Source organism: Chinchilla lanigera, unplaced genomic scaffold (assembly GCF_000276665.1).
Source record: "Chinchilla lanigera isolate Chin_1 unplaced genomic scaffold, ChiLan1.0 scaffold00019, whole genome shotgun sequence".
Taxonomy (NCBI): domain Eukaryota; kingdom Metazoa; phylum Chordata; class Mammalia; order Rodentia; family Chinchillidae; genus Chinchilla; species Chinchilla lanigera.
In genome coordinates, this window is record NW_004955420.1 from 17,679,609 (window position 1) to 17,705,168 (window position 25,560).

At 34.4% G+C, this 25,560-nt stretch overlaps 1 protein-coding gene across 2 annotated transcripts in view; it reads right to left on the bottom strand.

The window, feature by feature from the left end:
* Positions 1 to 5,143: 5,143 nt before the first annotated feature.
* Cldn16 (claudin 16) overlaps positions 5,144 to 25,560 on the bottom strand; it is a 29,888-nt gene continuing 9,471 nt past the window's right edge. The window contains exons 2-6 of one of the 2 annotated variants that reach the window (XM_005383226.2): positions 24,315 to 24,417; positions 20,846 to 21,010; positions 17,083 to 17,274; positions 15,744 to 15,912; positions 5,144 to 5,234 (exon numbers count right to left, since the gene is read on the bottom strand). In XM_005383226.2, the coding sequence (XP_005383283.1) occupies positions 15,779 to 15,912; positions 17,083 to 17,274; positions 20,846 to 21,010; positions 24,315 to 24,417 (594 nt within the window). In that variant the 3' untranslated portion in view covers positions 5,144 to 5,234; positions 15,744 to 15,778. Of the gene's footprint in view, positions 5,235 to 15,645; positions 15,913 to 17,082; positions 17,275 to 20,845; positions 21,011 to 24,314; positions 24,418 to 25,560 lie in introns of those variants that run through there. The other variant, XM_005383225.2, reaches the window with a different exon arrangement.

Here is a 25,560-nt window from a genome sequence, read left to right on the forward strand (position 1 = left end):
AGGAAATTATAATGATCAGAGTAGTAATTAATGCAATTAAGAAAACAGTACAAAAAAATCAATGAATCAAAGAATTAGTTCTTTGAAATATTAAATAAAATTGATAAACCCTTAGCCAACCTTCTCAAAAAAAGGGAAGAAAAGACTCATATTGGTGCAAAAAGGAATGGAAAGGGTGAAATCAGAACTGATCTTGGGGAAATCCAGAAGATTACCAATACCTACTTTGAGAAACATTACTCTAATAGGATGGTAATCACGAAAGAAATGGACAGATTTATGGATACATATAAATTACCAAAGTTGAGTCAGAAGATATAAAATCTCTAAACAATCTAATATCAGTTAATGAAATAAAAATGTAATTAAAACTTACCAACAAAAAAAAGCCCAGTCCTGATGGATTCACTGGTGAATTCTGCAAGAAATTTAGAGAAAACGTACTGCTGCTACTTCCCAAAATCTTTAATGAAATAGAAATTGAAGCAATATTCCCAAAGTCATTCCTGCAAGCAACTATTACACTGATACAAAAACCAGAGAAGGATCCAACCAAAAAAGAGAACTACAGGCCAATTTTCCCAGTGAACACAGACACAAATATTCTCAGTATGATACTGGCAAAGAGAATGCAGCAAATTATCAAGATTATATGCACCATGACTAAGTAGGATTTATACCACAGATGCAGGGATGGTTCAACACATGCTAATCAAAAAATGTGATATACCATATCAACAGAGCCAAAGATAAAAATTGCATGATCATCTCAATAGATGCAGAAAAAGTATTTGACAAATGATAACACTCTTCCATGATTAAAAAACTCTACTGAAAATTGGAATAGATGGTCTTTATCTCAATCTGATAAAAACCATCTATGACAACCCATTAGCCAACCTCCTACTAAATGGGCATAAATGGAAAGCTTTCCCTTGAAAGTCAGGAACAAAACAAGGATTCTGTTATCACCACTTCTATTCAATATAGTTCTAGAAACATTAGCCAGAGCAATTAGACAAGAAAAAGAAATAAAAGCAAGAAAGATAGAAAGGAAGAGGTTAAATTATTATTATTTGCAGATGACATGGTACTCTACATAGAAGACCCCCAAAACTCTATCAAAGTGCTTCTAGATTTAATAACTAAATTCAATCATATAGCTGGATACAAAAATCAACACTCAAAAATCAATAGCATTCTTGTAACAAACTCTCTGACAGAGAAATTAGGGAAATGATGCCTTTAATAATAGCACTAAAGAAAATGAAATACTTAGGTATCAGTCTAACAAAGAAAGTAAGAAATCGCTACACTGAAAAATATAGTACTCTGACAAAGAAGATCAAAGAGGGTATCAGAAAATGGAAAGGAATCCCTTGCTCTTGGTGGGAAGAACCAACATAGTAAAAATGGCCATACTTCCAAAATTGTTCTACAGATTTAATGCAAACTCCATCAAAATTCATCTGAAATAAATAGACACTTCTCAAATGAATAAGTAGAAATGGCAAATAAATATATGAAAAAGTGTTCAACCTCACTGATCATTTGAGTGATGCAAATTAAAACAATAACAAAATTCCATCTCACTCCAGAAAGAATGCTATTATCAAGCAATCAACCAAGGAAAAATTCCATAAGGAATTTGATGGGAATGTAGACTGGTACATTCACTGTGAAAATCAGTGTAGAGATTCCTCAAAATACTACGACTACAGGTTCCATTTGACCCAGCTATTCTCCTTCTTAATGTCTTCCCAAAAGAATTAAAACTATCATACTACAGCCATATATGTGCATCCATGTTTATAGCAGCACAGTTTGTTATAGCTAAATTTTGGAAACAATGCAAATGGTTATCAGCAGATAAATGGATAAAAAAGGATGTGTTTTTATACAATGGAATACTACTCAGTCCCAAAGAAGGATAAATTTGAAAAATTTATAGCTTAAAAATGGAGCTTGAGACCGTACTCCTAAGTGGAATAAATTGGACACACATGAGTAAGTATTGCATTGTCTCTATGATGTGACAAATTGGAAGTGTTAGTAAGAATCAAAACGTTTAACAGATATTATGAAATAGGAAGAAACTGTTCGAAAGGAAAGAGGGACTAGGGAGTGGGAAAAAAAGAAAGGACAACAAAGAGAAAAGAAAGAAAAAAATTAAAATATATGTATATAAGGAGGGGAAGAGGGTTTGAAGGGAGGGGAAAGGATTGGGAAAAAAAGAGAAATCATGATATATTATGTACAGGTACAAATCCCCTATGATGGATGTGATCATTATGTATATCTAAATTGCACCCATAAAGTAATAATAAAACCAAAAAAGAGAGAAAACTGACCATTCAAAATGAAATCATGTGTCATTTCAGAATATTCTTGTACATATCTATATCCAGGTATATTTATAGTGGTAATGAGTCTTAGCTAACCCCGACAAATTGCCTTTTAAATTTGAAATTATAGAGCTATCCTTTTTTTTTATAAGTACTGAGGACAGAAATGAAGCATGACCCATGATTTGTTGGAAATAATCAGTGGATGATTGAAAGCTTGACTCATGTCCTGTGGAATGTTTGCCACCTGCAATGTGGCCTATATATATATTAATTCTATGCAGAGAGTTAAATTAAGAAATGGGATGCCAATCTGTCACAGCACACTGAGTGTGGAGGCACACTCCTTCAATCCCAGAACATGGGAGAATGAGGCCAGAGGATCGCTGTGAGTTTGAACCCAGCCTGGGCTACATACACAGCAACACCCTGTCTCAAACAATAATAATAATAATAATAACAGAATTGGAATTGTGTTTTTCTTTAAGTGTATGCAGCTGAAAGGAGTACTTTGACGAGCTGCTAAAAGCGAGGGCCAACCATCCAAAGGGCTCAAAGATGACAAAAGGTCACTACAAAGCCTGAGTCTGTAACTGAATTTCTGGCTGAGTACACCATGTGAGATTTTATGGGAGAGTAGTTTAGATATACAGGCAGACATATATTCACATACATGAGTAGAGGGGATATGTATAATTATAATTTTATTAGCACAGTTTCCTCCACTATGAAGGCAACGGAACTTGCTCAGAGCAGCGATTACTAAAATATGAGGGCTATGTAATTCAAACTCTACTGTGTTCTTAGCTTTCCTATTTTTATTCCCCAAGAATGCAATTTTCCTTTTATTAACCCCTCTTTATTTTGTTTGCAGCAATGTTCACTTTCTACTGCATAAAATAATTTTGTTTCAACTTGCAAACTTTAAAGATTTTCCCTTGCCCTAAAAAGTTGCTCTCGGATGTTCTCTTGTGCCGGACATCCACATGCCCCATTCAGTAGCTTGACCAATAAAGGCACTGTGTGATTTTTAATTTACTTAACAGAAAGTGATCAATTGCAAGCGGAGTTTTTCTCAGCCTGCTTCTCCAGTTATCTAGGTTACCTAGGCTTAGTGTTCCACATAAGAACGTAACTTAGACAGCAGCAGAAAATGTGATAATTTCAACGTCTTTTCCCAGTTTCCCACCTACAATTCACCACCTCCACAGTACACTCGGGATGATAACTAAAGTATCCAGGTCTATATTCATTCTCCTCTGCGTTTCACCGTATCACTTTCACTACCACTTTGCTGTCCAACTCCAACTTTTTTCTCCTAATTATTATCAATAAACGTTTAAATTTTCAAGGTTTCTTTGTTTGAAGCAGCCAAGTTTTTGCAAAGAAAGTCTTATGAAAGACTTATAGCAATATTTGGCATGTTTAAGTCTCCTGAACCCTTATTAAAATATAGATTTGGGTAGGGTGTGGTGGCACAAACCAAAAAATCCAGCACTGTGAGAGGCTGAGGTAGGAGGGTCACAAGTTCAAGCCCAGCCTGGGCAATTTAGCAACTTAGGAAGACACTGTCTCAAAAAATAAAAATTAGATATTGAACATGGCTCAGTGAAAGGGTTACTGAGTACCATAGGATGAATAATTGTGTCATTTTTGAGTCGTATCATCTCTTATTTTCAGACAGCTGAAATGAAATGAATGATAATGATATTGTGGCTATATTGCTAAATTTTTTATCTGTTTTATACTCGTGTGTGTGCAAAATAATATGATTTCTGAGATGTCTTAAATACCTAAAAATAAATATTTTTATTTTCACAATAATTGGCTGTGGATAATGCCTTTGTAATATGGGCATATGTCTACTTTATATTTGCTAACTCTAATCCTAACTTACATCTCTGCTTTGTATAAACAGTGGAGTTTAATGAACAATTTTACATTTTGTTTAGCTCACATTTTATTATAAAAATAATACATAAATTAACCTACTGTATACCAACCTTTGATCACTCAGACACAGACTGAAAAACATATTTACTTATTTTTATTTAACATATTTACAACCAGCTTTTTTGATCTTAAATTTATTTTAAGTGGAAATATTAAATTATATCATAAACACAAATCAGGGATTTTTTTCAAACCCACATAAAATAAACAAATGAAAACAAAAATATTCCATAACCCAAATTATATATTCCATAACCTAAAATATTTAAGAACCTAAATTATGGCAAATACGATTTATAGCATATATGTTTCCTTTTGAGAAACTCACTAATATATGCTTTGAATTTGGGGACACAACAGAGGAATGAAAACAAACAAAATCTTTGTGATTTCCATGTTTAGAAATACATCTCAAGATAATTTTAATATAGACAGTTACTCAATTGTGCTTTTGATTTTAGGTACTTGAGTAATTTTCTGCATTTGATTAAATAAATGGAAATCAAAACAACAATATAAATAAATTTTACCCACAAGACTTACAACATTACAGACAGCTAATACCTTGTGTTAACAAGAACATAGGAAAACTAGCGCTTCTATACACTGTAGGTTTGAGTACAAATTAGTCTGATCTTTTCTTAGAGAACAATTGGAAGATATGAATTAAAAAATTAATTCACTTTCACACAGATTTAAGGCTTCTACTTTTAGGTATAATTAGAAATTGATCCCACAGTTATAATGCTATAGAAAGGCAAAAATGTTTATAAAGATTCTTACCTGGCAGGGGAGATACCATGATCACAACCATGGTCTTCCCAAGAAGAGGTTTACCCATTGCACTCCGGATATACTGGCCACTGCAATTTCTCCAAATATGGGGAACTCAAATGCATAATTTATGGTAATGGGGGCCTGAGTTCATGCTCTCCCCTGGAAAAAAGTTTATAAAATAATATACACTGCAACATTGATTGTAATAGCAAAAACTAGAAACACGGAAGAACATTGAGGGGATAGGTTAGACAAATAGTAAGTGTGTATAACAATCTATCCACCACTGAAAATGAGATTACATGGAACTTTTCCATACAATGCCTTTTCAAAGTATCTACATATATCATAAAGTTAATTTTTTAAAATTGATATAGGAAACTGGAAGTGGGCATGCCTCGTAGTAGAGGGATGCTGGGGGTAGACAATGGGAGTAGGAAAAACTTTTAATAGTTTTGTTTTGTGCTTGTACTCTTGAACAGACCTCATATGTACATAGAGAATGTTTTCTCACTCTGTTAGCAGAGAACCTCTGAGTGATGGTATAACTGATATAATGTTTATATCTTCTCTGCTTTATCATTTTCTATTTTAGACAAACGAGTAGCATTTCAAAAAATTATTAAAATGATGAAATTCCCAGGTTTTGTGAATAGAAAATAGAGTAATGTTATGTTACATAAAATAATTTTTCCATCTAATTACTGCCTACCATCAATCTTATCCCCATGAAAGCAATTTATTTTTCAGTTCAAAAGCTACAGAACCTGCTCCAGGAATGATTTTTTTCACCCTACGTCCCAGTTTAGAGTGTTACAATGAGATTCAAACTACTTTTAGAAGCTTGAGAATATTGAGGTGAAGAAAAAAAATCAAAAAGGGAAGGAATTGATTTAAAAGATTAAAGCGTAAAGGAGAGTGTGTGGTGAGAAGGTTAAATGGGAAATCAGAGCTAAGTCTCTCATGATGAAGCCTGGCTTAAGAAGACTGCTACCTAACGAGGCAGGACTGCGCTGGGCCCTATGACGCTGAGTGCTAAAGCAAACATTCTCATCTCAATTTTCCTTCCTTGTAAAGAGAACAACAGCAACAACAACAAAAACGCTGTTTGCTCGTGGTCTTTATTTTAAAGTCATGTGTGATGTCAAAGCTCTCTTCCCCCAGATATGATCAGGGACTATGGAACTGCTTGCAGTTTTGAAAGCATTAGTTCCCCTCTCTTGATTGTATTTATCTGGGGATGCCGTTAATTTTGTATAGTATTTCCCCCTTCCCGTAAGCCCTTTAGAAAATACCTCCGATCTTGCTTTATTTAACTAAAAATATCCTTTTTTTTCTGAAATACTCCTCATGTAACCCATATTAAAGCAATTACTTCATATCTCTGAAACTCCTGGGAAGTTTTTGTTTATTTATTTATTTATTTTTGGTGTTTCTCCGGTACCGGGAACCAAACTCACGACCTTGCGCTTGCCAGGCAGGCGCTTTGCCGCTGAGCTAAATCCCCAGCCCCAATTTTTTGTCTATTTTCTTTTGTTTTGTTTTCATATTTCTGTCCTCTCTATCCCTCTGGCTGCTTGAGACCGCAGAGACTGCCTTTTCACTAGCACTGCACAAATACATGCATGATAAAGGAAGTAATGACCCACCGAACAAATAAATTGCATGCAATAGATATGCAGCTTTGCAAGGCCAGCACATTGCTTCCACTCCTTTATTCGTGTATCCAAAAGTAGGTGTTGAAGGCCTACATTGCATAGGGAATTGTGGCAGGTTCTGGGGAAAGACCAGGGCAAGGATGAAAATATTCCATCGTCTTTTTAGAGTTTGCAGTCTTACAGAAAATTGGGACAGGGAACAAGGAACCACACTGATGAGGATAACGCGGGACATGAAGGGAGCCCTTGGATGTTAGGGCCATGCCAGTACCTATTCCTCTCTGGTGGAAGTGAGGGTACTTCTCCTGTTAAAGAACTGAGCTTAAAGATAAGACAGACGTTACTGAGAAGAATCAGGGAAGGGGGCAGATGTTCCAGAGCTAGAAGCTAGAGAAACTTAGGAGTTTTGAGGCAAAGAAAGAGATGCTGTCTGGAAGAAATGTGATGAGTGAGGGAGAGACTGATAGAAGGAAAGGTAGGAGAGGTTTCTGTGATGAATTCGTGCTCAGCCTAAAATACTGTGTTCCAGTTCTTTTCTCTTATCCTAAGGAAAAGAAGACGACAATCTGGCTGCAGTATTAAGTATAGTATGGGTTGGAGGATGGAAATGAAGAGGCTATTGCAATCATCCAGGAGAGAAAAGATAATAATTTGGGCTATGATGAAGATAATGATTTGAACAAAGAAAATGATTTAGGAGGCTTTTACTGAGTTAGAATCTACAGCACTTAATATTTGATTGGATGAAAAAATGAAGGTGATAAGAGAGTTCAAGACAACATCCATGATTTTCTATTTATTAAGAATAAAATATCTGCTATCTAACCCACAAAATTATGTAAGTATTTTTAAAGGAATTCAAATGCATTCCAATAGACTCCCACACAGTACTATTTTATGTAACAACATTTTAAAAGCTTCTATATTATATTGTTATATTAAAAATAACTGAAATAGCACTTTTGTAGAATGAAAGGATTAAACAAGATGACCTCAAAAGTATTTTACAGGACTAAGTCATTATTACTCTGCACTTCTAATTCATTTATGTATTTCTTTTCAGCTTTAGTAGTTTTATTTCATGTTTAAAAACAATTGTAGAAAAATAGTCACATTTTGATAATCATTGTGTATGTGTGTGATGTAAATTTCTCATTCTGTAAAGGACTAGTTAAGATATTCCGTAGTGCTTAACTTCTCACTTCTATGATCATTTTTCTATTAAGTGAGGGTTAAATGAAGGTGATCCAAATAATTAAGGTGGCAAACATCTCTAAAGAAAACTGCTTCATAAAGACAGTAATAATCTTGATATCATTCTATCCTATTATTTTCTTAACTTAATTTGCTTTATTGGAATTTTTTAGAATACCCTCACCCACGAAGAGAAACTAAAAATAGGTCCTCTCTCTTAAAATTCATGAGTTTGTGTAATTGTTTAATTAAAATAAACATTAGAACTACTTTTGCAGGAACTTAGGTCAGTTTTGTCTGAAAAAAGTGCTAAACAACATATTTGTTATTTTTATGAGTTTGTTAAAGCTAACAGATTTACTCACAGGAGTCATGTGTAAGATATTTTTGTACAGCCCTTTCATCTACAAATAAACTGCTGGTAGTGGATTCATATGCTTTATTCATTAAAACAAATTTATTAAAATACTCATATTTGAATTGAGCAAACTTATGGCCCAAAATGACCATATTTCTGCATGTAAATATTTCTGTAGTACTTAAAAAGAAAGTGTTGTTCATGATTTCAAACAAAAGAAAATATTGAGCCTCCATATCACCCATAAAACACAGCACATTTTTAGAGGAATGAAACTCTGGAAATGAAATAGCTATTTCTCAGCATTAAACACTAAGAGCTGTACTTGATATTAATCCCAGTAATTACCTTTTATGTGTCCATGTGTGAGTGGGTGTACCTTTGAATGTGTACATGTAATCCATCAGCTGTTTCTAATAACACAATCATCTGTAAAGAGCATATTCATTATTAAAATAGACCATATGCTAGCACATAGAACATGCTTAAGTAAATGCAAAGGATCTGAAATTATCCCCTGCATACTTATCAGACCATACTGCAATGAAATTGGAAATTACTGACAGAAGATATTGCAAAAACTCCATAAACACATGGAAATTAAATAACACCCTTCTGAACAACCAATGGAACACAGATGGAATTAAAGAAGAAATTAAGCAATATTTACAATCAACTAAAAATGCAGATACAACTTACTGGAACGCATGGGTCCCAGTGAAAGCAGTCCTCAGGGGGGACTTTATAGCAGTGAATTCTCATAAAAGGAAAATGGAAAGAGCACAAATAAACAACCTTATGCTGCACCTAAACTTTCTATACAAAGAAAAGCAACTCAAGCCCAAAGCCCAAAAAGGCAGGAAATTATAAAGATCAGAGCAGGAATTAACACAGTGGAGACTAAGAAAACAGTACAAAGAATTAATGAATCAAAGAGTTGGTTCTTTGAAAGAATAAATAAAATTGATAAACCCCTAGCCACCCTTATCAAGAAAGGAAAGAAAAAACTCAAATTCACACAATAAGGAATGAAAAGAATGAAATCAGTAGGGATCCTGTAGAAATTCAGAAGATCATCAATACCTACTTTGAAAATCTTTACTATCATAGGATGGAAAACACAGAGAAAATGGACAGATTTCTAAATACATATGAATTACCAAAGCTGAATCAAGAAGATATAAAAATCCTGAATAACTCAATATCAGCCAATGAAATTGAAAATATAATAATAAAAAAAACAAAACTTACCACTGAAGAAAAGCCCAGGTCCTGATGGATTCATAGCTGAATTCTACAAGAAATTTAGAGAAGATCTAATGCCAATTCTTCTCAAACTCTTTAATGAAATTGAAAGGAAAGGAATTCTCCCTAACTTCTTCCTGGAGGCAAGTATTACCCTGATACCAAAACCAGAGAAAGACCCAAGCAAAAAACAGAATTACAGATCAATCTCCCTAATGAACATAGATGCAAAAAATTCTCAATAAAATACTAACAAACAGAATGCAGCAAATCATCAAGAAGATTATACACAATGAACAAATGGGATTCACCCCAGGAATGTGGGGATGGTTCAATATATGCAAATCAATTAATTTAATATGCCATATCAATAGAGCCAAAGACAAAAATCACATGATCATCTCAATAGCTGCAGAAAAAGCTTTTGATAAAGTCCAACACTCATTCATGATAGAAACCCTGCAGAAAATAGGAATAGATGGTCTTTACCTCAGCCTGATAAAAGCCTTCTATGACATACCAACAGCCAACGTCATACTAAAAGGACAAAAACTGAAAGCTTTCACTTTAAAATCAGGAACAAGACAAGGATGTCCACTGTCACTGCTCTTATTCAATATAATTCTGGAAATATTAGCCAGAGCAATTAGACAAGAGAGACAAACAAAAGAAATAAGGACAGGAAAGGAAGAAGTGAAATTATCATTATTACCAAATGACATGATACGCTACATAGAAAATCCCAAAAACTCCACCAAAAGCCTTATCGATTTAATAACCAAATTCAGTAACACAGCTGGATATAAAGTCAATACTCAAAAATTAATGCATTCTTATACACAAACAACAAACACACTGAAAGAGAAATTAGGGAAACCACACTTTTCACAATAGCATGTAAAAAACAAAATACTTAGGAATCAATCTAACAAACAAAGTAAAAGATCTACACTGTGAAAATTACAGTATTCTGAAAAAAAGAGATCAGAAAATGGAACGATATTCCTTGCTCATAGAGTGGAAGAACCAACATTGTAAAAATGGCCATACTCCCAAAATTGTTGCACAGATTCAATGAAATCCCACTTAAAATACCATTAGTATACCTCACAGATCTAGAGAAAACATTCCTAAAATTCATCTAGAACCAGAAGAGGCCTGGAATAGCCATAACAATCCTAGGCAACAAAGAAAAATTCACAATCCCTGACTTGAAATTATACTACAGGGCTATTTTGATAAAATCAGCATGGTACTGGAAATAAAAACAGACCCAAGGATCAATGAAACAGATAAGAAGATGCAGACACAACTACAAACACACTCAATCACCTTACCTTTAACAAAGGGGCCAAACATATTCACTTGAAGAAAAACAGCCTCTTTAATACATGGTGCTGGAAAAACTAGCTCTCCACACGTTGAAGACTAATAGACCCATGTCTATTACCATGCACTAATCTAAAATCAAAGTGGATCAAAGATCTAAAAACTAAAACAGAAACACTAAATCTCCTGGAAGAGAAAGTAGGTAGTAATCTTGAAGACATAGGGGTAGGCAGAGAGTTCATGAACAAAAACCAAACTGCATGGGAAATTCTTCAAAGAATTAACAACTGAGATCTCATCTTACTGAAAGGTTTTTACACATAGAAAGAAATCGCCAACAGAGTAAAAAGAAAACCCATGAATTAGGAAAAAATTTTAGCCAACTGTCCCCTCAGACAAAGGACTTCCATCTAAAACTTATAAAGAATTTTAAAAGATGAGGGCCCCAAAATTCAAAGACACAATCCAAAAATGGGCATCTGAGATGAACACAAACTTCTCAGATAAAGAAATACAAATGACAAATAAATACATCAAAAAATGTTCAACATCACCGGTCATTTGAGAAATGTAAATTAAAACAACACTGAGATTGTATCTCACCCCAGAAAGAATGGTTATCATCAAGAAATCAGCCAATAACAAATGCTGAAGTGGCTGTGGAGGAAAAGGAACACTTTTCCACTGTTGGTGGGAGTGTAGACTGGTGAAACCACTGTGGAAATCAGTGTGGAGATTCCTCACAAGACTAGAATTAGAGGTCCCACTTAACTCAGCTATTCCCCTTCTGGTTTTTTATTCCAGAAAAACTGAACAGGTTGTACCACAGCAATATATGTGAACCCATGTTTATAGCAGTGCAATTTGTCATAGCTAAATCTTAGAAAAAGCACAAATGTCCATCAAGGGAGGAATGGATAAAAAATATGTGGTATTTTTATATAATGGAGTATTACTCAACTATAAAAAATAAACTTGAGGCTTTCATGGTAAATGAATGCAACTGGAAGCCATACTCAGTCAGACCCACATATGTAAACATTGTATTGTCTCCACACTGTAAGAACCTGGAAACGTAAATAAAACCCAAAAGGTACAATGGATATTGTGAAAGGGAAAGAAATTGCTCAAAGGGAAGGAACAGCTGGGATGAGGGATATATGCAAGGATACCTGGGATAATTGTACTGCTCATGTACTATGGTTTATTGAAATGAGCAGTTAATGCTTAATTTTATTTTCATGAGCAATTTTACATGCTTATATCTGGTAATTTGAACAACTAATTTGAAGACAACAATATGCAATATAACAACAATTGTTGAATTCCTACCATCTTGTTTAATGAAGCTCTGTATCATTTCTAATGTTTTTTATTACCTTTTATTCTCTTTAATTGATCAATCTTGAATTCTTATATCTAGTAATCTGGCAACTTTGTTGAAGATAACAGTAGGTAATGTAACAACTACGGCTAATTCCTATCATTTTGTTTTGAAATTCTGTATTGTTTTTACAGTTTTTGTGTTGCTTTTGTCTTTGTTCTTGTTATTTTGCTGGTTTTTTATTCTCTTAATTAAATTAAAGAAACTCTGTGAGTCACTAATGGTATTCAAAGGTGAAAAGTACTAAACATTGTACGTGTTACCTTTTGAGCTAATAGACTGATCATACCTTATAGCTTTATCAGGAATACCTTGACTTGATTATTAAATGCCTTCACTGCTGTTCTCCAAAGTGTGGAGCTTGGGTGATGAATTATGTATCACAGCACTGATAAGCCAGATCTTTACTCTGTAGTTGTGAATTGGTAAAGAAAGAGAAAGAACTGATAATTTATCCTACCCTTTCTAGACAATTTAAATGAAGAAACAAAAGCTTATTTTACAGAAGAATTTCACTAGACATGTAGATGACACAGAAATAGAAAATCATTTGTCTTATAAATCTAAATCAGTGTATTGACTAGGATAGTTTATCAGTGGTGTGGACTACTATGCATATAGCTAACGGGCAACATGATATTTCTATAGTTCCAAAAGAACAACTCAGCGACTATTTATTTTTGTCACTAAAGTATATATACGTATAGCTGAAAAAAATGGAGGTATCTGATTGCCAGCATCCTAATTCAGGAGACAATGTTAGCATTTAAACAAAGGTAAATTGAATTTTCAGTTATGTTGTCACATGATCCATACTGTAAGTTGGAAAAGAATTAACTTGATTCTATGTGATTATTAAATTTAAATTTCAATGTACTTAAAGATATTGAGAAATAAGTGAAATGAAAGCACAACTCCAGAAAGTGGGGCAAACTGTTGGAAAATCAGAGTAGGAGTGAAAGGTAGTTTTCTCGGAAAGAACAACCAAATAAAACGTAGACACTAGTTTCAACACGCCAGCTGTGTAGTTTTTTTTTTAAAGGCTTGAAGAAATTTACACATATGCTGTATAGTAGATGATATGAAAGTTTACTGATACCAAAAAATAGTTTGCTACCTGAGAAAGAGAATTAGGCAACAGAGCAACAAATATGAAATGATTTTTCAAAAGTGCTATATTTGTATCTGTATCTTTGTGTTTGCATAATAAAAGAATATCTAGAAAGATGTGCAGACGTCCAGCAATGTTTTAGAGCAATGATATTCAGGGTGGAAACAATACGCATCTGGGTCTATAACTAAGGTATATTTTGTATGCTTGGATTTTCCAATTTTTGGCAGTGCATATATGCAATGTTTATAATAGCAGAAAGCTACTTTCAATTTAAAAATGAAATTTGTTAATCAATACTTCATAAAGGGAGAGGTAAGTAACACTAACTTTATGTTTTATTTTTATTATTGTAATTAACAGCCTTGACTAAATGATAAATCCACAATTTGGTAGACTATTTTAATGTTTCAACTTAATAGTATTCCTGTATACTTATGGCTTATATTTTTCTTTCTTGACCTTTTGAGTCACTATTATGGCATGTATTATGTCTTGACTGATTAATATTTGTTTCTTTGCATTATAGTTGTTTTTAAAAATATATACTTTCAGGATAAATTTTAATGTTTCATTATGTTACAATGAATTAAAAGTAAAAAGTTCAAAGAAAAAACATAAATACTGATATTTCTCTCAGAACATACAAAATGTTTTAATTGAGAAAAATTGAAAACAGTCATACATATCAATTACCACAGTAACACTCTGAAATCTTCCTTCATACAAATGAGATCTTAGAAATGAAAAAAGTATGTAATATAATGAACTGTTTAATAAATTTCTCTATCTTTCCTCAGAAGAATTTCTAGAGAAGTGTTAGAGTATATAAAACATGAAGGACAATGTGATATAAAAATTAAAGTAGGAATGAAATTAAAAATAAAAAGCCAAAGGTGAGAAAAAATACACCAAAAAGCTTTAAAACGTACAGAATATACGCATACACAATTAGTACATGTAATATACAATTTTAAGTGCCCATCACATAATTAACAATATCTACAAGATATATTACCTAATTGCTTTTAATTCTAAACTTACATTGAAAGTGCTCCAGAGGATGTTGTTAAAAAGAAACAGAAGTCATGAAGAATAGTCTCTGTGATATCGGCACAGACAACCCATCTTCTCATTTTCACATTATTCCCAGCTTTCTAAGTGTCAAGCACTTCCTTTGAGGTCTTCAGAATCTCACAACTTAATGTCAGTTTTTCCAAAGAGCTAATTTCCTGTTCATTCAAAGTTCTTTTGAGCTACTGCAAGGTTATTAGTGTTATTCATGTGAATTACAAGAAATTGGGAAACCTGAAATTAAACTTTCTAGCCTATTAAAGAACTCTGTGATTTAAAAAATTCAATATGATTGCGCTATAAATATGAATGATATCCCATTAGCAATTACCAAGACTTATTCAAGTGCGTACATACTCTAATTTTCTAAAAAAACCCCACATATTTTATGGGGAAGATTTTTTTTCAGTGGAGAGTTGTGAACATTCCTGTATTTGAAACTATAGATATAAATATTTGCTGTGGGGTTGATGTTAAATTTTGTACTATGTTTGCTATTTTGTTGCTGGGTGGTGAGAACCTAGCGGTGAGTGTGCACCTGAACTAGTCAATTCTAATATTTATTCAAGAAGTATATTTGGATGTTTGATCACTATGTGTAAACTCCCTAATTGTGCTATTAGTGTTATCGTCTACTAGTTTGGCAACATACAGTCAAAGTTGGAGTGCTGGTGAAGGGATACACTGATGTTGTATGTCCTTAATGAGGCAGAAATTCATGCCTGACTCCAACATTAATTTAGCATTTGCCTTTGACATTTAGAGTGTGCAGCAGGAGCTTATCTTTAATTCCCACCAGTGGCTGGTCTATGAGGCTGATATTTACTTTTTCTGCTTTAACTAAATCAGAGCAATGCTAGGCTTTGATACTCAAGTTTGAATTTGCAAGAATAATATTCCTCAAAGGTATGAAATATCTCACTCACCCATTGAGAGTATTAAAAAAATGAACGAAAAGACAGACAGGGAGCTAAGAGTTTGTCAGTTTTCTTGGACCTGAGATTTGAGTGTTCAGAGCAGACCTCTTTCAATAATTGTTTTCTATTTCAGAAGTGTTGTTGTATTTTACAATTGCCATGTCATAGTCTCTAATAGCAAAATAGAAATAAGAAACAAACATTTCTACATTCTAGCAGCTTTATCATAAGATATAGGGAAAGCAAGTGTGGGAGCAAAGAGAGAATAATAGAAAGAAGAAGTCGCAGTTAAACCAAACATGTGGAGTAAACTAGCAATTTAATGGAAGAAAACGTGTAAATAACTGTCCCAGGATTGGACCACCAGCGTATTAACTTGAACATATTGGTTGACTGACCAGTCCTGTGTGAACGCAGATTGCTGGAGGGCACTTTACACCCTTGTGTCTACAGCATACATTTTGGCTGTCTCTGTCCGAGGCGCCAAGTATGACTTAGCCATGGAAACTCCTGCTGCTGAATAGGGCTTCCGCGTGGAGTGAGGGTAGCTCCTCTCAGCCCCAACATCTGAAAATGATAAATGCAGAGAAATGGCAAGTCAGTATGACTCTGTAGGCTTTGCAAAATTTAAGAAAAAAAATCACAACTTTATATGGTTTTCCCAAAAAAGGAATGAAATAAAGTTCTTAGCAGAAATTATTTAGGAATCCTTGGAACAATCCCAGAAGAAAATCTAAAATGTTAATCTCACGGGTTACCTTCAGAATTGAAATTTAGCTGAGTAATCTGTCTTTCTCTCTCCCTCCCTCCCTCCCTCCCTCTCTCTCTCTCTCTCTCTCTCTCTCTCCCTCTCTCTTTCTCTCTGCTGATGAGGAGAGGAGTCATCACAGTTTTGAAAGTGAAGATTTAAGAAACTAAATATAATGCATTACATTCTTCATTCACAACTATTTAACTGTCAGTCAGTCCACTTCTCTATTTTTCTCTATGAATTTAGCTGACAAGGTAAAGTGAGGTTTATAAAAATAATTATGATGATTCAAGTTCAAGTAACTTCCCAAGTTATGTATTCTATTGTTTCAAAATATTTTAAGATAAATGCTAATTTGCCTCATATATAGTACTAGTTTTTTGTGTTTATGGTACAGAAAGTTTTGTCCTGTTATTTGTTTGTTTCTTCTTTCTAAGAGAGAATCTCTTTTTTTTTTTGTACTGAGAATAGAACTCAGGAGCTTGCACTTGCCAGGCAGGCACTTATGCCACTGAGCTATATTCCCAGCCCTTGAAGAGAGAATCTTTTTTGTCTATGACTTATATTCAGAATAATATTTTGGTCATTCTTTTAAGATCATGACACATGGTACATTACCCACTGTTTTTCTCTAATTATTTATTCTGAAATTTGTTTTATTTTTGTCAGTGAAGTAGGAAGAGTATGCTTATATTTTTCTTATTAATATCCACCTGTGTTACATTAAAATAAAAATAACTAAAAACATTACACTATTGCATATTGGACAGAATTATAGTTGTGGATATCTTTTCCCACTAATATATCACTAACTTGGTGATAAAATATGAGTATTACAATTCAGTTGTCTTTGACCAACTGGAATTTTTAATGGTAACACTTAGAAATTCCAGTATTGTAGCATTCATTGTAATAAGAGGCTTTACCGGTGGTAGGGAAGTTTGATAGTAGAAATGAGGAAATGTGTCATTTTATTTGGTTCTTACCTTTAAAGAGGTACAAGCCACAGGTGAGGACAGCTCCAGCCAAAAAGCAACCTACAGACCCAGCCATTCCAAGCCAACATGACCAACCAAATTTATATTGGATGCCAAGAAATATATTATGAAAAATCAGAGAGGTACGTTCTACATAAACATCAACAGCGTACCACACAGAACCAATGATTCCTGGAGCACCTGAATGAAAGAGAGGATTGTAAGATAACATGGAATATTTTCCAAATTTAAAACCAAGGAGATGCACTTACTAGCAAAATGTGTTATTTAAAGAGATAATAATGATATCAAAGATCCATGGGCAAGTCAAATTTTGGATAATTCTTCCATATTTGCCTTTTACATTTCATCTTGTGTATTTTACAAATTTTGTTTCAGTTTATACATAAAAGAAAATACAGAAAAAGGAAGAATGCAGTGCTCATTGGCTTGTGTGAAACTAAAATGATCACCATGATTTTCTTCAGTTTTCCTATATCTCCAAAGCTATTTTAGAATACTCATGCATAGCTTAGTGATAAAGATATGTTTGAGAAATGCATCTACAGACTACTTCATCACTGTAAATCATGGAGTGTACTTACCCAAGCCTAGATGGGAGACGCTACCACAATCCTAAGCTATATAGCATATCTACACGGCATAGCCTATTGGAGCTAAGGCCATGACGAATGCAACAATCTAAAAATAAGCCAAGCACAAGAGAAAAGGATGTAATAAGGAAATGCAATAAACATGAATGGTATGAGGCTGCTGTCAGTGAGACATGGTATATTGTTTTCCAGTAAATAATTTTTTATAAGTAGAAGGAGTATATGCTAAAATAATGATAAGGGCTGGGGATATAACTTAGTGGCACAAGCGCCTGTCTAGCAAGTGCAAGGTCATGAGTTTGATTCTCAGTACCAAAAAAAAAAAACCCAAATAAACTAATGATAAAAGTATAATATAGTAAATATATAAGCCATTAGCATAGTTGTTTGTTATCATTATCAAGTAGTGCAGTAGTTTGTTTGTTTTTTACAATAGCATCATGACAAACACATGAGGAATACATTGTGCTATTATCTTCCCACTGCTAGAGTGTCACTGGGTAATAAAATATTTTTATCTTCATCAGAACTGTAAGGGGCCACTGTTACGGACTGCCTTTGACTAACATGTTGTTATGCACTCATAGCTGCATTGTATAAAGAAAATTATTTTAAAAATAAGAAGAAAACCTGAAAGAACACTCTAAATTGCATATAATTTAGAGAAAATAATCATTCTAGGCTGCTTTTTCAATATCTGAAACAAATAACTGGAATTTTAAAATTGTCTTCATTTTTAATCAGTCCTTATATAGCACCTCTATATCACACAAGAATGGACTAAAAAATGTTATTGCCTTTAATAAAATTTAATTTCCATAATTAGCCTCTCTGACAATTGACTAGTTTGAAATATACCATTGGCACCGTCTTACCATTTTAACTATTATAGTTGTACGTCAAGGCCTATAAGCAAGAACAAAAGATGATAATTTGGTAAAGGAAAAAAAGGTTATGGTTAAAAAAAAGAGCATTTCTAAAATTTGTATCCTTAAAATTAAGTTTCACATCTTTTGTTCTAGTGAGTCTGTGATGTCTGTGTGAACAACCATTCCTAACTGCTTAATGCAACTAGTTTAAGGACCAAACTCATGAGCATGTAATCATTAGAAACAGATATAAATTGTCACAACTGTCCCATAATACTATTACCAATTGGCTTAAGTAGGAAATTCCTGTTTTGAAACTTCAACACAGATAACTAATTTTTAAAAAAAAATACATGGATGGGGCTGGGGATTTAGCTCAGCGGCACAGCGCCTGCCTGGCAAGTGTGAGGTCGTGAGTTTGATTCCTGGTACCAGAAAAAAACCAAAAAAAGAAAAAAAAAAGATAAAAATACATGGATATATCATCCTCATTCTAAATAGAGACGTTAAAGCTTTCATCATCCTGGTCACTTAGTTTAACCACTCTTCTGTCCTTCCTACAGGAATTTCTATCAGTTACTTTCATTTTTCCAAAAGTTTGCTGTGTTGTTTTATTTTAAAATGGGGTACGTATGTTAATGATGCCTCAGATCATTCTGGAACAAAATGCCTAGCCTTAAATAATACTTAGATTTGTTAAATAAAGCAAAGTGTTATATACAAAGGGTTTATGTTCTCCGAAGGCTGGAAATGGGAATGAATGTTTTGGAAGAATTACTAAATTCTTGTAACTTTTAAATACAACCTAAGTTCAGAACCTAAACTCAATATATCTGTGAAAAAGAAAAAAATATCAGAGAAACCTCATTCTGAGCAAGTGAAGGGTAAGCCTTTTGCTAAGAGCTTCCTCTGCCTACTCTGAATTTTCAGAGCACTATTCCAAAGTAGACATTACTGCCCCCAGTTCTGCAGATCTGGAATTGAAACAAAGATGAAAATCTTCATATATTCTTAGCTCCAAAGCTCTATCTGTTTTCATTACCCCACACTGCTTGGTCAATATTTCACTTGCATTTCCTTGCTAAAGTCTTACCATATAAGATGATTTTTCCCACTGTAGGGCATGCCCTTTAGCTTTCAATCTTCCTTCATTTTTATCTTGTCAGCAGTGTAATCACTCACCATTTGTATTAAGATCCAATAACATATATTGCAATACAGGAAGACTATGTATTGAAGTTGAAGACTGATATGAGTGAAAAATCAATTTTGCTTTTCTCCAAATAAACACTATATGAAGAAAATACCTCCTGATCCACTTGCTATACTTGATTTTTGTCTTCCAAATTTCATTTCTTTATTTGCTTTTTAAGTCCCAATGATACATAATGTTTATTACTCTATTTATGTTAAAATGAATTAGCATAACTGGAAAACCTAATGTATGACTTGACTAATTTAACTTATTAATTAAAAAGAAAAAAATTTGGTAGGGCTGTCGGTAAGGAATGACAGCTCAGAGCTGACTTTAGGATTTGACTCTAGGAATTATTACATAATAAATTATTTTAACAGTTCAAAACATCATGTAAGTTTTTAAGTGGCCAAACAATAATGTAAGTATGTCGGCCTACCTTAATCCGGAATGTGAACAAAAGACTAATTATCTCATTCTAAAGGTAAAGAAAGTAGGGTCGCTAGATAGTGCAATCAAAATAGAAGGTGAAGGTTTAACCTTCCTTAAAATACTCCACGTTGCTTCACACACCTTTATCCCATCTTTCTTGCCCTTCTGGAAGAAGGTTTTAGAAGTCCTCTTCTATGTCTAATTGTGCTTTCATGGATGCTTTGACGTCCAGAATCCATGCAAAACATTTACCTTTTATGATCATTTTGACTTGGAGGAAGAACGAGGAATCCCAAGGTGCCAGATCCAGTGCAAAAAGTGGATGAGGCCTCACTGCAAGGTTTTTATTTGACACAGAGTCCAGTAAATATTTTGAATGGATTCAAGATATCAAGGCAGCCAAGAAACAATACTTGCAAGAAAAGACCTTGACATTTGCCTCAGAAAGTCACAGTGGTGGGAAAAGTGCTCAAAACAAAGGGGAGCATTTTGAAAGATATTAAGAGCAATAAGTCTTTTACTGTAATAATTTTTTTTAATTCAAGTATTCAGCATATTAGGGCACCAATGGCCCTACAATGTACTGCCTCAGGAAAGCACCCTGTCTCCCACCTCAGGTCCTCAGCTTAGTACCCTCCCTCCTTACCAGTCCCACTCCCTACCTGCTATTAGTAATGTGGTTCCAGCAACAAAGCAGATGCGGACCTTAATGTATGGTTCATCTGGAAGGAATTTCACACAGTGTAGACCAAGGAGCAAGATGACAAATCCAAAACCAGCTAGAATATCTGCAGTGATCATCAAGGCTCGAGTGAGCACCAGCTTCACTGTACAACCAGGACATGGGGTTACAGCAGAGTCAGAGGAATGAAATAGATTAAGGCACAGAGGTACACTGAACAGAGACCGCTGTACATACATTAACACAAACCCCCGATACCGGTCCGATTTTACAGTTGCATAAACTTAAATATGAAGACCCCTGATTTTTTTCATGAAAATCAAAACTATTATAAAATTATTGACATTCTTACCTATAAAACGAATTATTTAGTTTTGTTGACATCCTAGCAGGTACCATTCTGGGAGATACTTAGGAGACTAAATACATTTTATCATTTTGCTTTCTGCTCTTAGAGCCTGAGCACTAAACACTGAATTGAAGGTACAATATCTTTTCTGCAGAAATTACCCAATAAATATTGAATGAATACATAAAATAAAGATCACTAACATTTTTTGAGGTTTTATATGGAAAACTTAAAAATAATTGGTTGGAATTTTGCCCATGAATGTAGGGCAAAGTAATTTAAAATTTCTCTTGCCATTTCAGGCTGATGGGAGCCATAGCAGACTTCTAGAGAGGAAGAGAACGCATGAAGGTGAAGACTATCTTTGCAGGCCAGAGCATGTTCTTTTTCAGTCTTTCAGAGTGATAGCATTGTTGGGTGTCAGTCTTTATTAACCATGTAGCCCTACCTTGTTGCATGAGCATGCATTATAGCTCCAGCCTTACAAATGTAGGCAGGACATCTAGGAAACGGATCAGCCAAACAGATGTGGAATAACAGTAGTCATCTTCTGCAGGAGAATCACCCTCAACTGTGAAAGCACCCCAACTTGTGAGTGACATTATATAAAGTTAAAAACGGGCAATTTTACCACAGACTGGCAGTTAATTGCAGGAGTCTGGGGGTATTACTGTGTTAGCTCACAGACAGGTAGGAGTAATAAAACTGATTCTTTTCATAGGACAGTGAGTATATATTATTTGCAGAATGATCAGGGATCTCCTTGCCTTTTAAATAAGTTTTCCTCAAAGGTGAGGCAAAATTAGAGCTTATTTCATAACATGCTGCTTGCAGAAATGGCAGCCAATTTTCCTTATTTAAAATATAAAATCTCTGTATAACATTTGAGAGAACAAATCAGTGTACAAAATTCTTCTACCTTGTGAATATAATATATATATATATTCTCATTTATATACATATGTAAATACCTATCTGCTCTTAAAATTGAATTTTTAATATTTAAAAGTTGGTATTGTTTCCAGAAAAGTTCGATATTCCAAATATAAAATTCCTTTTTTTTCTGGAAATTGAGGAAAGAGACAAATATAAAACTTATTAAGCAATAATAGTTTTCTCTATTTCAACACACCCTCTGGACAGCCAAATGATATTCCGAAGTGAGCCTTCCTTTCAGTGTTCCAGGGCAGTAAGGACCTCCTTTGGAATTTCCTCGTTGCCCTTTTGGATTCTGGGACTACCAGGACCAAGAGTACTATTAGGACAGGGTGGTCTGAACTCATCCAGATTTTCATGGGCCCCATTTCTCCTTTGTGTTGAAACTCTCCCTTCCAGGATTCATGCCTACGGGTTGTTCAGAGACCTAGTTCTTGGAGCGTAGCCCTAACAGAGGATTGTATCTTCAAGATCATGTGAGATTTGGCCACCAGAATGTAGGTATTAGGCTGATCTGGGGATACTCAAATTACCTTTATCAGTAGGAACCTGCAAAATAAATTCATCAGGGGCCACACAGTCTGTCTGCAGGGCAATAGAAAATGTTATCCAAGTGTATTTGTTTAAAAATAGCAAATCCCAAAAATAAGTTTCTAGCTCTTCCTAGGCAACATCATAACCTAGAGAATGTAGAGATGTGATTTCCCTACAATACATTTTTAATTCGAGTTGTCTTTAAACATGTGATATACTTTTTAAAAAAGTAATGGATTTTATATATTATTTAAATGTCATGAATGACAACAAAAGAAAAAGATACTGTAGACAGAATAAAAGGGAACATATTAAAATATAAACAGTGGTTGGGTCTACACAAGGTAATTTATTTTCTTCTTGCATAAACGTACATAGTAGCATTTAAAGGTTTTAAAAAATGAATGTACTGTTTTTTCTTTTTCCTTGGCTCTGGCCATGCCTTGAATCTTTGAAATAGGCAGAGTTCCCATAAGAATCTCTATTCCTCTTCACTAAATCATGCTTCTTTGTGAGAAGAACTGCTATAGTATAAAAGAAGGAAGGGGAAAAGAAGCAACATAATCTAGCGCAAATGAAAAGTTAACAAAATGCTTTATGAATTGTGCTGAACCATCTCAGACACCTCACTTTTAAATAGTAGGTGAAAATATTTTAGAGCATTTTTGTTTTAATGATTTTCCCTAGACTGAAACAGCTCTCTAGGGAGAAGGCCACGCTGAAATTACTTCTCACACTTCTTTTTTTTTTTTTTTTGTCTTTTTGAGACAGAGTCTCGCTACACAGTTCAGGCTGGCCTTGAGCTCACTTTGTAGCTCAAGCTGGCCTCAAATTCCCAAAGATCCTCCTGCCTCAGCCTCCCAAGTGCTGGGATTACAGGCGTGTGCCACCACGCCCGGCCTTCTCATACTTCTTGAGAAAAAATTTTTCCATGTGGTGCTGTGATCCATCTTTTCCTCTGAAAAAGACTAAAATGACTTTGCTATAGTAACAGGACTATTGTTACCTTGTGGCAGAGTTGAATGTCATAAATAAATAAATAATAAATAAATAAATGAATAAATAAATGAACAAACAATTAGAGGCATGCTACAGAGAAGGACTGAGAGAATCAAAGAAGATTTTAAAGGATGCCTTTATTCAGAGAAGCAGGGACCTTGCAAATGTGCAACTGAGATTTAAAGCTACAAGTAAGGCAGAGCTAGCTTTAATATTACTTCTAACTATGTGGCACACTTTCCACCCACCAATCTCCATACTCTGGGTAGGGGTGTTTTGCTATCTCTCTGTCTCTGCCCCTTTACCTCTCTTTTTCCTAGTAAATCTTTAACTGAAATAACTGCAAACTTTCCATGTGAGCCAAGCCATTGCTGAGAGACATTTCTGAAATGCTACTCACCTCACATGTCAGTTCTAATCACAAAGCCATGACATACAGTGAATACATTTCAATTTAAGAAAGCACTTACTATAAGCCTCATATGCGCAAGATGCTACGTCAGGTCTTTTGGCAAACAGCAAAGAAAAGATATTTTTATCCTCAAGGAACTTACAAATACTTGGAAAAAGATAAAATACGGTAAAGATATGTCTCAATTTGTGTATCATAAGACGGCGGAGGGATACATACAGGAGTGTTCCGCATATATAGAGTCGTAGTCTTCACAGGTACGAATGCCGTCAAAAGCATTGGTGACACACTCCCACCAGAGGCCTCGGCATTTTGTGCTCACCTGTGGGTCGCAAAACAGACCATGTGAAGCAAAGCAAACAGACACACTTCAGTTCCCCTCGATCAAAGGGATGACTCAGCTTTCTCGTTTGATAGCAGAGTACCGTGGTCACAAGCATGCTCAGGATTTGATTTAAAAGCATTTTAGAAGATTTTCCTCTTAAGCATTGACAAATAAAGGCTGTCCAGATGAGAGGGAAATAAATGAATTTCCTGATGTGTGTGTGTGTGTGTGTGTGTGTGTGTGTGTGTGCATATGAAGAAATGTCATGGCTAAAAGGGATAAAAATCAGAACTAAACATATTTAAATATCTGGGGCTACTCATGGTTTAACGTGGAGGTAATTCGTTTCGCTTCCCTCTTACTCAGAAAAACATATATAGCCATAGACAATAACTGTTGTCTTGAGTCAATGAAGAACATACATTAATTTTCCTTTATTATAACACTGAGTTTCATGTTATTTTATATAAGATTCATTAATTGAAAGTTAGCAAAGTCAATAAAAGAAAAGATCAATAAATAACTAAAATCACCAAGTCTTCTTCCTCCCTTCTCCGCTGATGTACAGCAAATGCTTAAGCTGTGATATGTGATATTAATTTCATGCAAAAAATTAATATCACATGTCACATGTTTACTTGGAGACAATACCCAAAAACCAAGTGTCCACTTAGAGCTAAAAGTATCAGTGCATCAAACTTCCTTATTCTTTATGCATCAATTGTATGTAATAGATGTTTTTACAACTGCAAAAATGTCCACACAAAATAGTTTCACGGGCTCTTGACAGAGCTGATGCACATGGAACAGAGTGTGAATCTTTCTTTAGATTCCATGATGGAGCCACATCACATTGGCAACTTGGCAATAGTTTGATAAGGTTCAAGAATTATCTTGGAAAATTAAAACATAAATCGCCCCCCCCCAAGGAAAAATAAAAAAAAGAGAAGGATGGGCAGAAGAATGCAGAGGAAAGAATGCTAAATTGCTGCTCACAGGAAAGGAAGAAACATAGGGATACTTTGCTTTACACACACACACACACACACACATACTAATGAATACACGCACTATGAAATGCTCAGCCTCATATTCTGCATTGAAACCTCATTGTGGATCAAATAAAATTCTACTGGCAGC